At 39.9% G+C, this 13,169-nt stretch overlaps 1 protein-coding gene across 2 annotated transcripts; it reads left to right on the forward strand.

Moving 5' to 3' along the window:
- Window positions 1–2,221: 2,221 nt before the first annotated feature.
- On the forward strand, window positions 2,222–12,290 carry taf3 (TAF3 RNA polymerase II, TATA box binding protein (TBP)-associated facto). Of its 2 annotated transcripts, none has more exons than XM_050073999.1 (7): window positions 2,222–2,613; window positions 3,087–3,329; window positions 4,797–6,625; window positions 6,712–6,794; window positions 8,545–8,800; window positions 8,920–9,026; window positions 11,403–12,290. In XM_050073999.1, exons 1-7 carry the CDS (start codon window positions 2,448–2,450, stop codon window positions 11,515–11,517), a joined length of 2,799 nt encoding a protein of 932 aa, XP_049929956.1. In that variant the 5' UTR covers window positions 2,222–2,447; the 3' UTR covers window positions 11,518–12,290. The 2 variants fall into 2 exon arrangements, with proteins under 2 accessions (XP_049929956.1, XP_049929955.1); XM_050073998.1 differs by having other exon boundaries at window positions 2,224–2,613; window positions 8,545–8,815.
- Window positions 12,291–13,169: the final 879 nt, after the last annotated feature.

The following is a 13,169-nucleotide window of genomic DNA, read 5'->3' on the forward strand; positions in this document are numbered from 1 at the left end:
AGAAGTGAGGACTTTAACCAGGAGAGGGCCTCACTGAGAATAAAACTCTCTGGATGAGACAACACTGAATATAAATTGGATTTATCCCAGAAAATCATACAGCACAACTCACCGAAGATCTGTTAAACCTGAGATGTGATTTTAAACCAAATTAGAAAGATCCTTTTGATTTGTTATTCTTAAGTCTAGGTCATATTTTGCCCTCCAAATTTAAATGTTAGATTGAGGTGGTGAATGGTCTGTATATGAATCAGACCAGGTTTGTTGAGGAAAAAAAAAAAAAAAAGAGGGGGGCGGACATGAGTTTTGTCTTGTAAATAAAACAACATGTTTGAAAAACTAATAGAAAATAGGACCTGAAATTAATGGAAATAAGGCAGCGTGTCCAATGTCTGGCCAGAGAGCCCGTTGTGGCCTGCAGACTGCTTATAAACAGCCAGCAGCTTGTCTTTTAAAATATACTACATGTGTCATCACACAATAGTGGTCAATCAGGCAAGATCATTTTGCATTTTTTACATTCAACTCACCATGCCAGGACTATCATACAATTTGGAGAAATGCACCAAGAAGGAAATACATAGGCGGAAATGTGTTTTCATAAATAGATGGTAAACAAGCAAACAAATGGTTACCTAACAACAGACATTTCCTGCTATGCAGAAGACACAGCAGAGAAGCATAAAGTCGACTGCAAGGGTCATCGCTTTCAGGAGAGGTGGAGTGTTGAATACACTGGAAGATGAAACAGTACCATTTGTCTCTTTTTTTTTTTTTGATGACCCACGTGATGCAAGAAGCAGCTAGTCCCCAGGTACTTCCACATTTTCTAAACTGGCCTACATTTATAAAATTTTGAACACCCCTGAAATAATTTTTTTAAAGTTAGGACAAAATTGTCTGGATTTAAATCCAGGACCACCCACTGTAGTTTAATTACCATATTATCATCATTATTCTTGTTCTTATTACTGTTGTTGTTGTTTTTATTTACAGTCAAAAAAAAAGCACATCATATCATATTTACATTCACGTTTATTTTATTTACAAAGCCCAATATTAATATTAATTAATCACAATTTGTCTCAGAGGCCATTACAGCATACGACCTCTCTCTGTCCTCGGACCCTCACAGCCAAAAACATTTGAATACAAATGACAGTATTAACATAACCGAGCAAACTGCAAGACAGAAATAAATTATTATGTATGACAAACAAAAAAGTGCAAGTGGTTATTCAGGAATTAAGGTACAAAGACATAGGGCCTTTCAAATTTTACAGCATTTTACATATTTTTTTGTATAGAATTTTCTCATTTATAAATGCAGGTTTTATAAGGAAAAAAAGTGAAAAAAATATTTTTGCCAAAATAATTAAATTATTAATCCCAAACTCTGCTTTCTTGTCCTCCAGTTGGACATCCTTTATTTTCCTTTTTTATATTTCCTTTATAAACCTTTATAATTTAAAATCATAATATTTTGATTATTATAAGTCACCCAATATTGAAAAAAGTGTCCTAGTTAAATGTCCTAGTTAAATTACAAGTTACAGTTACAGAAAGTACAAACATTCAAATTTAAATTACACCTTTGATGTAAGAAGTCATTACGTGTAAATCTCATTTATTATTTCAAAGTGAACTGCTTAGTTTAGTTACTATTATGAGACTAAATTAGATAAATAGAAATTTTGGCAGCCCAAATTTAAGAGTGTGTCCAAGTCACTGCCTGCTTGTTATTCGAAAACAACACAACAGGAAATGAAACTGGACCCACTCTCTTGCCGCTTTTTAAAAATTAAAATAAGTATAAAGATTAGTCTTCACGCCCTGCACAACAATAACTACTGAATATAACGTTAAACTAAATTAAACTGTTTCTGTAGTTTTGCAGAGGCTTCAGATTCAGAAACTGCAGCCGGTGTTTCCTCCAACTTCAGTGTGACACAGCGGATGTGAAGCGGAAACCGAAACTGATCGTCGGTGTTTTTTACACGTTTAAAACTGGTTTTGAGCAAATTCCTGCCGCCGTTCACGACCAGTCCTCTTTATCCACGACTGCAGTGAACATTTAACACCAGTCCAACACGTTAACTGCGGCAGTTTGTGCCAAATATTAGCTACAAATGTGAACTAACGTGTGTACTATGACAAATGTGCTGCGCATCTTCAGACGTTGATGACCCGCTCGATCACAGCACAGCCGTGTAGGCAGACACTGATTTCTGCGCATGCGCGGTCTAGATTTCGGGGATGGGTCTATCGATGGTATCAAGATGGCGACTCTGGCAAAAGCGCCAATATATTTACTGAAGTAGATGTCCAAAATTAACCGCGGTAGCGGGTTTTCTCAAGCCCCCGAGGGCTTCCGTGAAGCATGAAGACCGGGAACATGTTTTGGAAGAGGAACTGACCGGGATTAATACCGTAACAAAGTCAGCGAGATGTGTGAGAGCTATGCCCGCTCGCTGCTGCGTGTTTCGGTGGCGCAGATCTGCCAGGCTCTGGGCTGGGATGCGGTTCAGCTCACTGCGTGCGATCTGCTGTCCGATGTGCTGCATCGATATATCCAGCAGTTGGCCAGGGTCTGCCATCGGTACTCTGAGCTGTGTAAGTGCTCCCTTTAGTATCCTGATTACTTTTTAAACCCGTAAACCTGAAGTAGTCGATCACGTTGTTGTTGACTGGCTCTGGTGCTGGCGCCCCCTAGCAAAGGTTGATGTGTCAAAAAGTACAGTAGCTACATGGCTAAGTAGCTTCCATGTATTGTTGTTGTTGTTGTGGCTATGATGCCTTGCAGCTGTGGTCACTGCATTGTGCCAGTCTATGTCACGTGCATTAGTTACATAAGTACTCCTGTCTGTGAAATGATTCACTCAGTCAATCCGGGACCTGTTGAGCGTTACTTCTTGCTCCAGGTTTAATGTCAACATTAGTCAGGGCACCTTCTTGTATGTGCAGCACAGCCACCAACATGCTGTCAAACCTTTGTCCCAGGCTTTTGTCAGCCCTCAGCTCAGTGAACAAGAGGCATGCGGAGTGTGTGCTGAGGTATAATGGCTTGTTATGATGCTGCATTTCAGATGGAAGAACAGATCCAGTCCTGGACGACGTCAGCCAGGCCTTCAGACTGCTGGGGGTGAGTCTGAGTGAACTGGAGGACTACGTCCACAACCTGGAGCCTGTGGCCTTTGCCCATCAAACACCGCTCTTTCCTGTCAGCAAAAACAACCTCCTGCAGTTTCCCCAGCCTGGAGCCAGAGATGCAGAGGAAAGGAAGGATTACATTCCAGATCACATGCCACCTCTGGTCTCCTTACAAGAAGGTCAGTGCAGATAACGGCTATATGCACATCTCTGAGTGTGGCTGTGTTCAGTATTTTTTACATGTTGAGATTTTATCTGCACTGTATAGAGAATATACATATTACGGCACACTCACTGGCCAATATTTGTACATCTAGCTGAAAGTGGACTTTATACTGTGTTCAGGATGGTTATAATGATCACTTCTTTTTATACCCACTTCATTTCTATCAATGAAGGTAGAGATACCTCTCAGCCTAACACAATACAATTCAGTAACACCATAAATTACATCAGAAGAAAAAAAATATTTACTACCATGTAGGTTTCCCTTATAAGGAATTGGCTTTGGTGTTTGGTGCATGCAGTACAATAAACCTTCAATAATATGAACAACAATAATTCTTCAAAATGATCAGTGAGTTGAGTCAAACATCTTTCTTACTGCTTTAACAAAAGCTGAACTCTATAACCATCGTGAAGGTGGGATTGTATTATACTTGGGTTTTAGTTTTGGCTAGGGTTACCTAGTAAACTGGAAACTGAGCATATGAAACCATATCTTAAGATCAGGGCAAATTAGTTTGGGTAGGCCACCATAGTAATCTGTATATGTGTCAGAACTACAGATGAAACTGTATGAAAATGTCATGACATGAATTGACCAAATTTATCACAGTTATCAGTGTTATAACAGAAGAAATGTGCTAAAAATAGAGCTGCAGCTAATGACTATTTTCATTGTCGATTAATGTCTTGATTCTGTTGATTATTTTCTCTGTTGATTGATCAGTGGTTTGGTCTATAAAATGTTAGAAAATGGTGAAAAATGGCGATCAGTGTTTTTGGAAGCCTGAGATGATGTCCTCAAATTTCTTGTTTGGTCCACACAACCCTAAAGATATTCAGTATATTGTCATAGAGAAGTAAAGAAACCAGAATATAATCATATTTATGGCGCTGGAATTAGAGAATTTTGACTTTATTTCCTTAAAAAATGACTTAAATCAGTTACTTGATTCTTAAATTAGTTGGCGATTAATTTAATAATTGACAATTAAGCAATAAATTGTTGCAGCTCTAGCTGAAAATGTTCAAATATACTGATGCACATACTGAAATCACCACCACAAGTAAAATCAGCAGCAATTTGCATTTTTGTTTGCATGAACACTAAAATAATAACAATAGCCAATACCTCATGTAAACATATAAGTTGGCACCATTTTGCCATGCATCTGGGACACTGTTGCTACTTTTGGTTTATGCTGGACGGTGAGTTTTTCAAAGCTTGGTGATCAAACACAGTTTTAATGATAATTGAAATTTTAAACAGTAGTGCTTACTGTAAAGAATTATAGCGCAGTTTGTTATGAAACCAGTAACTGTTAAATCCCTTAATAAATCATGTGCTGTGGTTGTGAAAATCCTTGGATGTTAAAATTGAAAACAGAGCTCAACTAATATTTTATCCCTTTCCTCTCCAGAAGAGGAGGAGGAGGAGGTCCTTGCTGACATGGGCACCTCAGCCGAAGCTATGCAGGTGGCGCTGGAAGAGGACGAGGAGGAAATGGACGAAGACGAGACGGTTAATGATGAGAACCACCCACTGAAGAGGCACCTGGACAGTCCTGACGCAGCTATGGGCATGATGCCTACCTCCAAGAGACCACGCATGTACCCTGGCCTCAGCCCAGAATGGGGGGTTGAGCCCAGGGAGCCCCTTACCTCTCTCAACCCTCAACGTGTTCCCCCAGGCATGCTGCCTTCTCATGATAGCCTTGACCCCCTGTCACCTGAAACACCTTCTGGAGCTCTGCCTTCCTTTAGACCTCAGCCAGCAGTACCAAAACACTCTGATCAAAAGGGCCTCACCACTCCAGGAAGAAAGCCTAAGGTCTCATCCCCTGGCAGACAACGGACTAAGTCCCCGAAAGGGGTCATACCGGTTCCGGTGGGTAGTAGTCCCATCCATTCTCCAAAACCGTCTAAGGAAAGGAAGAAATCCCCAGGGAGGACAAAGAGTCCTAAAAGCCCCAAGAGCCCGAAGGTGGCTTCAGCCAAAGCATCTCAAGCCCAGAGCAAGACAGATGGTGTGCACAAGCTACCGCTGTCTGCGCTGAGTGAGAGGATGGGCAAAGAGAACATCCATATGCGTCAGAACATAGAGGACAGGGAGTTGGCTGAGGGCCCCTTCAAGAAACTAGAGCCTGATCACGCAGCTATCGATGACTCCATTGATGCTGTGATTGCCAGAGCATGTGCTGAACGGGAGCCCGATCCTTTTGCTTTCTCTTCGGGCTCTGATTCAGATAGTAATGGATTCTCCAGCCCGAGGAGGCTGACCATCATGGAACCGTCTACACCTAAGCTCCCGACAGGGGCCAGCATCTCTATAAAAGACACGTCAACGCCACTTCACCTACAGACACACACAAGCCTTGGAAATTGGACTATGGATGATTCAATCAATGAGGTGATCCGAAAGGTCAACCAAGGGGGTCCATCCGCACCCCTGCCAAACCTAGGAGATTATGTCTCATCAGGATCAGCCTCACCACCTACTCCTGAACCTCTACTCAAGGTGTTTGAGGAGAAGAACAAGATTGTGTCATCAGTAGAGGTCAAGAAAAAACTGAAGAAGGAGCTTAAAACTAAAATGAAAAAGAAGGAGAAAGACAAGCCGAAAGACAAAGACCGTGAAAAGGATAAGGGCAAGCTGAAAGAGAAGAACAAGGATAAGAACAGGGATAAAAACAAGGACTTTACCAAGGATGGCAAGATGCCCTGGAAGGAGTTTGGACTGAAAGATGATGAGCACTTCCCTCAGCGAGACTTTACTCTGCCTGAGGGCTCCATTAAGATAAAAAACAGAGACGGAGATGGCCCTAAGAAGGAGAAGGAGAAACACAAAGACAAGAAGAAGGATAAAGAAAAAAGCAAAAAGGACAAAGATAAGAGGGACAAAGGTAAAGACCGGAACAAAGAGGACAGGCAGAAACAATCTGCGTTAGCCCCCTTCGCTCTGGGTGAAATCCCGCCACTGTTCAGCCCCTCCGCCTGCCTGCGCATCCCCTCCATGCTCCCTCCTTTGGCCCCCATCCTCCAGGATAAGGACGTAAAGACCAAGGAGAAGGACAAGAAGAAAGACAAGAAGGAGAAGAAGAAAAAGAAAGACAAGGAGAAGGACAAGGAACGCGAGAAGGCCAAAGAAAAGGAGAGGGAGAAAGAGGAGAAGAGGAAAGAGAAGGAGAGGGAAAAGGAAAAACGAGAAAAGGAGAAGGAGAAAGAAAAAGAGAGGATTCGACTGGAGAAGGTAACTTTTATTTTGTTTGGTGTGTCATTATGTGTCCGTGTTAGAGTGTAACTGATATTTAACTTAAAGTCCTTCCTGTCTTCCAGGTGAAGGTGGACACTCCAGCAGCTCTGCCATCTCCAGTCATCCCCAGACTGACGCTCAGGGTGGGAGCAGGCCAGGACAAAATGTAAGCACTGAATGAAAGTTTGTTATTTCTGGTAATATTTCTCTTTGCATGTTACAAGAAATCCTCTTTTTAATCCTCTATTTAAAGAAAAAAAAACATGAAGAAATGTGAAGAAGATGTGAAGTAGCATTATATATATTTTTTTATTATTATCACTAGTATTACAGCAGTTTAGTAAACAATACATAAAGCTTTTATCAAATGCCTGTTCAGTTTCAGTGTTGTTTACTTATTTTTGATTTTAAAAAAGTCCCTGATTTAAGTTTAAAGTGTTACTAATTGTAGGCAAAGTTCTTAACATCTGAAAAAGTTGGGCTTCTTCTGTTACATGGAAAAGGGGATTCTGTAGGACAGGGTATGTTTGTGTTACTTATTGAGTATTTTAAAAAGTATGTTGAGGTATCTATGTCATAACTAAGGCATGATATTGCTCTTCATATAAAAATCAAATATGTAGACTGTGTTTAATCAATGAAGTCATCCTGCGAGAGTCCCACATGTAAAAAAAATAATACGCTGTACTGAAAAAAATGCATTATAATATAAAAAAAGAGTTTATAAAATAGAAAATAATATGAATTAAAACACACATATAAATAAGTTAAAATAGACATCACGTAGTTTAAAAAATTTTCAAAATCTAGCTGAAGTTCTTTATTATCATACACAAAACAGTTATAGAGAAGCAGACATTGGTGATCTTGGATCTCAGGCTCCCTCTAACAATTAAAATTGAATAAATGTTAATTAAATGTATAAAAAGAGAGAATCCAAAATAGAAAATAGCGCAAGTTAAAAATATAAGGATAAAATAAATTTAAAAAAATAATTAATTTTGGTCTGCTAATAGAAATAAGAACAGCATGTATTAATCTACAAATTCATGTAAATAAAGTCACAGCCTCTCACAGAAAATGGCAGATACTTAAATAGTACAGTGCAAAACATTACAATAAAGTAATTTAACATAAATTAGACACTTCTTGGCCCGAAAAAGGTGTCGGCTGAAACTACAGCTTCTATCACCTACCTTTTAAACAACACATCAAATTCAGCAATGAATGACAAAATATAAACATAAATAAAACATACTATAAATGAAATTATTAATGTTATTAAATAATACTCTCATATTAAATAAAAACATACATTTGTGGTAGGTGGTAATTGCAATGAATATACTGAATGTAAAAAGGAACGTAGTAGATGTATATGCATAATGAGAAGCATAAATATATATATCTATATATAATTACAGAGGTAGGGCTGGGCAACATTTAAAAAATTACGGTACCAGTACCCTTAAAAGTGATACTAGTTTACTGATACCAGTAGAGTACGTTAGTTTATACCTTTTTTTTTTGTACTCCATTTGATACCCCTCATGTGAATGGAAGCATTCACTTGCATAAAATGCCACCACTGCCCAAATGCAGGTATTGTTTGACTGGAGAAGTTTAAATACTACTTAGTACTGGATTATTTTGGTCAATACCTTAAAGGTATGGAGTACAGATACCCAGCCCTATACAGAGGTGTAAACAACTTGTGAAACAGTAAGTGAAAGTATATAAATAGTAAAGGGTCAAAACGTGTTGAGCATGTTCGGAGGATATTATCGCTACATATTTCATTCACTTGGTTTTTGAAATTTTGACGATGGCTCATATTCTTTAAATTATATAGCTTACATCGAGATATTCAAGTCTCCTATTTGTATTAACTTGTTTCTGTCTCTGTCCGCCACCAGTGTCATCAGCAAGGTGGTTCCAAATTCAGAGCCCAAGACCCCGGCGCCCAAGACCCCCGCTGCCAAGTCTGGACCTGGGAATCGCCCTCGGACGCCCCCTCCGCCCCCGATGCTCACCCCAGTTGTCCCCACTCTGCCCCCACCTCCGTCTCCGCTTCCACCGGCTCCCGCCCCATCATCGCTGCTCCCCACCGTCCCGATGCTCTCTCCCGCCGCATCCTTCAAAACACCGGTCCGCAGCGTAGTAACTGAGACTGTCAGTACATACGTGGTGAGAGCTCGTACTCTAGACTGCTATTTATTTACTGGTGCACATGATAACAGTATTTTCATATAGAGTGGTTCATATTTAAGAGTTGGATGTTTTTATTTTAGATCCGAGATGAATGGGGAAACCAGATCTGGATTTGTCCTGGATGCAACAAACCTGATGATGGCAGCCCCATGATAGGATGTGATGACTGTGATGATTGGTATCATTGGTAAGAGACTTAATTCTTTTTTCTTTTCTGGCCCAATGACTCACTTTGTACTGTGTTAGTTTTTATATAAGATAATAGTTTTGCATAGTTAACAGTTAAGTTTTAATTGTTACCATGAACTACAGCTTTAATTCACAGATTTTTGTGCTTGTTTTGGGATTTTAATGCTACACAAAGTTCATGGTTTGATACATATTCAGTACAGCAGTTAAAACAAAAGCACTTGTTTTAAAAAGTACCAAAATGATTGCTTATTGGCCATTGAAAGACTCAAGCCCTGTAATAGAACCATTCGAGTGATGGTGTCGCCACCAGTTTAGCTTGTTTGGTTGTTTTCAGAGAGGTAATGTCACCAAACGTCAAGTCACTAGGTCACCACACAGCTTTGTTTCCCTTCCAGTATTTGTCCAGTGTCATTTTATCTGACTGGGGGACCATAATGCTTCCAAATGATAGATCTAAATGACATCTTCAAGCTCTGGTCTCTCATTTGTCATTTGTAATCTTCAATTATCCCACTGCCAAAGATGTATGGATACAACTGTCTCTCTAGAAATGTTCCACACTCGCTAAATGTAATAAATAAGGGCATAAAAATCAAAACAAAGAAGTACTGCATGAAGCATCCTTATATTTTTTTGAATATCTGTAGTTGAATATGACAGCTTTTCCATGGTCAGGCACCTTGACAGGCTCTTCACACATTGATAAACAGCTGATGCTTCAGGTTTTTCCGATTTAAGAATAACTTAAGCTTATTTGACAGTAATTATTTCGTTAACTGGGCCTATCCTGAACTGAAGAAAGTCTCAAATTGAAATTAAACGCACAGTATGTAATTTCGGCCACTTTGGGTTTCTCAATCAAAACAATAACATAGGACAGATTTTGACGATGTCATGAAGTAGCATCACAGGAGTTTTTTGTCTTCATTGTCAAATAACCAACAATGCAGATGCAAATCATGCTCTTGGATGAGTAAATGTATTAAAGTTTTAATCACGTTAAGTTTAGTCAGGTTATGTAATTTCATTCCAGTGAAATAGCTGATAATAACATTAGCTTACGTAACGTTTACTTTCTAACTTACCATAATATAAGTTGACTACCCTAATAGCTACTGTAGCTAACGTTATTTAGGGAATTCAGTCAAGGGGTAGCCCTGCGCCCTCATCTGTGGTCTAAACAGTCATGCTAAAGATACTGTTATGAACGTGTTGAATGGATATAAGATCACCATACCCATTAGCTTGGCAGCTGACATGAACTACTTGTCGTAGTAGCACATTATCATAGGCTGCATCGATATTGAAATAGCCTTTTGTGTCAATAAATTAGGTCTCTGCTGGATAACTGTGTTGCAAAATGGCATGCAGTTAAAAAAAATATATATATATTGTGTGGCAAAAATGCTGTGATACTATTAGTGAGCAAAATTTAGTGACACTGTATGATTTACGATGACATATCATCTGGTGCTTCCCTGGAAGTTAGAGCAAGTAGAGGGGTTAAATGGGATGTGATGCCATTGACAGGCGACCAGATAAATGCACTGTTACTTGGAAAAAAATTACAGATTTGTCTGGGTTTGAATGTTCAAAGGCAAATACACAACTTAAAGTATATAAAACAGGTCTAATCGGTTTTAACATTTTAATGCAAAAATGTACCTTTAATGTCCTTTACCGTTCTGGACTAAGACATGTGGTGTTAGACGTCCATCCATTTTCATCCGCTTATCCGAAGCCGAGTTGTGGAGGCAGCAGGCTGAGCAAAGTACCTCAGATGTCCCTCTCCCCAGCGACACTTTCCAGCTTCTTTTGGGGTATTTTAAGGCGTTCCCAGTTGAGATATGTAATCCCTCCAGCGTGTTCTGGGTCTGCCTCGGGGCCTCCTAACAGTTGGATGTGCCCTGAACACCATTAACCAGAGGCGTTCAGGAGGCATCTTGATCAGATGCCCAAACCACCTCAAGTAACCCCTTTCGACTCGAAGGAGCAGCAGCTCTACTCCGACCTCCCCTCTGATGTCTGAGCTCCTTACCCTATCTCTAAGGTTGAGCCCAGCCACCCCACGAAGGAAACTCATTTCGGCCACTTGTATCCATGATCTCATTCTTTCAGTCACTACCCAGAGCTCATGACCATAGGTGAGGGTTGGGACATAGTTGGACCGGTAAATCAAAAGCTTCGCCTTCCAACTCAGCTCCCTCTTCACCACGACAGTCCAGCACAGTGTCCTCATCGCTGCAGGCGCTGCGTCAAACCACCTATCTATCTTATGGTGTTAAAAACCTCAGTAGAAATGTAAAAACAGCTGCATCCTCTGCATCTTTTCACTAACCTGAACCCTCCTCTTCTTCTCTTGTGTGCTCAGGCCTTGTGTCGGGATCCTCACGGCCCCTCCAGAGGACCAGCAGTGGTTCTGTGTTAAATGTTCCAGCAAGAAGAAGGACAAAAAACACAAGAAACGGAAACACAAACTGCATTGAGACTATGCAAAAAGCACATATTTTGGACTTTTTTTGGACTTGAAGCCATCACTGAACACTCGTGGCACTGCTGTAACATAATAATACAAAAAAAAAAGAAAGTTTAAAACTGTGGCTGAAACTAACATCCGATGATTTTTTTAAAATGACGTCAGCCATGATGCATTGTGAGTTGGTATGAAAAAAAAAAGGCTTTAACCAGCACATATCCAGCCTTAGTTCTCACATGAGCTCTGTGGTTTTCCCCTTTTCACCTGTAAATCGTTTGCTTGTTGTTTTGGATGTCCAGTCGAAGGAGATCATGACAGTTATGTTTGTATAAGGAGGCTTTGACAGTTTGTCTCAGACGAGCTCAACAAAGCAGAGAACCAGAGATCAACAAACATCCATCTTCTTTATTTCTGTTTCCCGACCAACAAGTCAAACCCCTCCCCCGGTTTTCTGCAGTATCATTGAAATGTCATGTATATAAGGATGACGGCATCAGGTGTGTATAAATGTGTCAATACCAACTTCCAAGCCAAGTGCATTTTCTTCTTAGAATTCTGACTTGTTAAAAATCCATTTTCAGATATTGGTTTTTAACTCGAATGATTTTCTGTAATTTCTGTACATTTTTTAAATTTAAAGTTTGTATTTTTATTTTTTTCTTCACATGGATTTGTCCTGGAGTTAATACTGTAGCTGTGCTTGTAATGTAATTCATTTCGCTGATATTTCAATATTAAAGATGAACGGTCTGTGTACTCACAGACTTTACGACGTAAATCTCATTACCATCACAACTGTACCTTTAATTTTCTGTCACCCCCTCTTCTGTGCATCCTTATTTAATTTTTAACCTGGACAGACTTCTCAAAAAGAAACCAATTTCCAGTAGCTGATTGTTTGCATTTGCTTGACAAATAGAAAAGATTGGAAATATTTTAACAAACCGAGTTTCAGATGAATTTTTGTTCTCGCTCATTTCACTCCTGATGACAAAACAATTTGTCTTCGCACTGTGCAGCTGGTTGCAGATCAAATCCAGGATCCTCCCTTGCAGCAGTCTGTGCAATGCATTAGCCTAGATTTGGGGCTATTCTGCTGAGTTGTCATCCTGCATTTCACCTACATGAGATATGTGGGAGAGCTCTTGGCAGTCACGTTGCACCGGGTGGCATTTTTTTAAGAGATCGATTGTGGAAAGCGAGGAGCTGTTTTTTCTCGTCTCTTTCAGTGTCTGACAGTGTCTCCTGTGCCGTTTGCAGCAAAGTTGTTTTTGCTTTTCCCTCCATGACCACACGGTGTCATTCTTCAAGCACACACCCTATAGCACGCCGCTCAGTCATGACATGTACAGACACCACAGCAGGCTCACACAAAAATGTAGGAAATAAGAATGTAAGAAATGTGACAGGTGTCTCCAGTTGATGCATGTGGAATCCATATCTTGCGATAGTATCTATAGATGACTGAGACTACAAATAGGATTTACAGTCCCTCAGCAGCTATTTGGACCTAGATCTCTATAGAACTGAATGTGAGGTCGTAAAGCGTGTCTCCCCAGTTATCAGTGGACTATCATTTTTATGAGTTTTGCACGTCTGATCCAACTTTTTATATTCTTTGAAGTCATATGCTCCGTGAACGGTTTGCAACTGTATATCTAT

Source organism: Epinephelus moara, chromosome 20 (assembly GCF_006386435.1).
Source record: "Epinephelus moara isolate mb chromosome 20, YSFRI_EMoa_1.0, whole genome shotgun sequence".
Taxonomy (NCBI): domain Eukaryota; kingdom Metazoa; phylum Chordata; class Actinopteri; order Perciformes; family Serranidae; genus Epinephelus; species Epinephelus moara.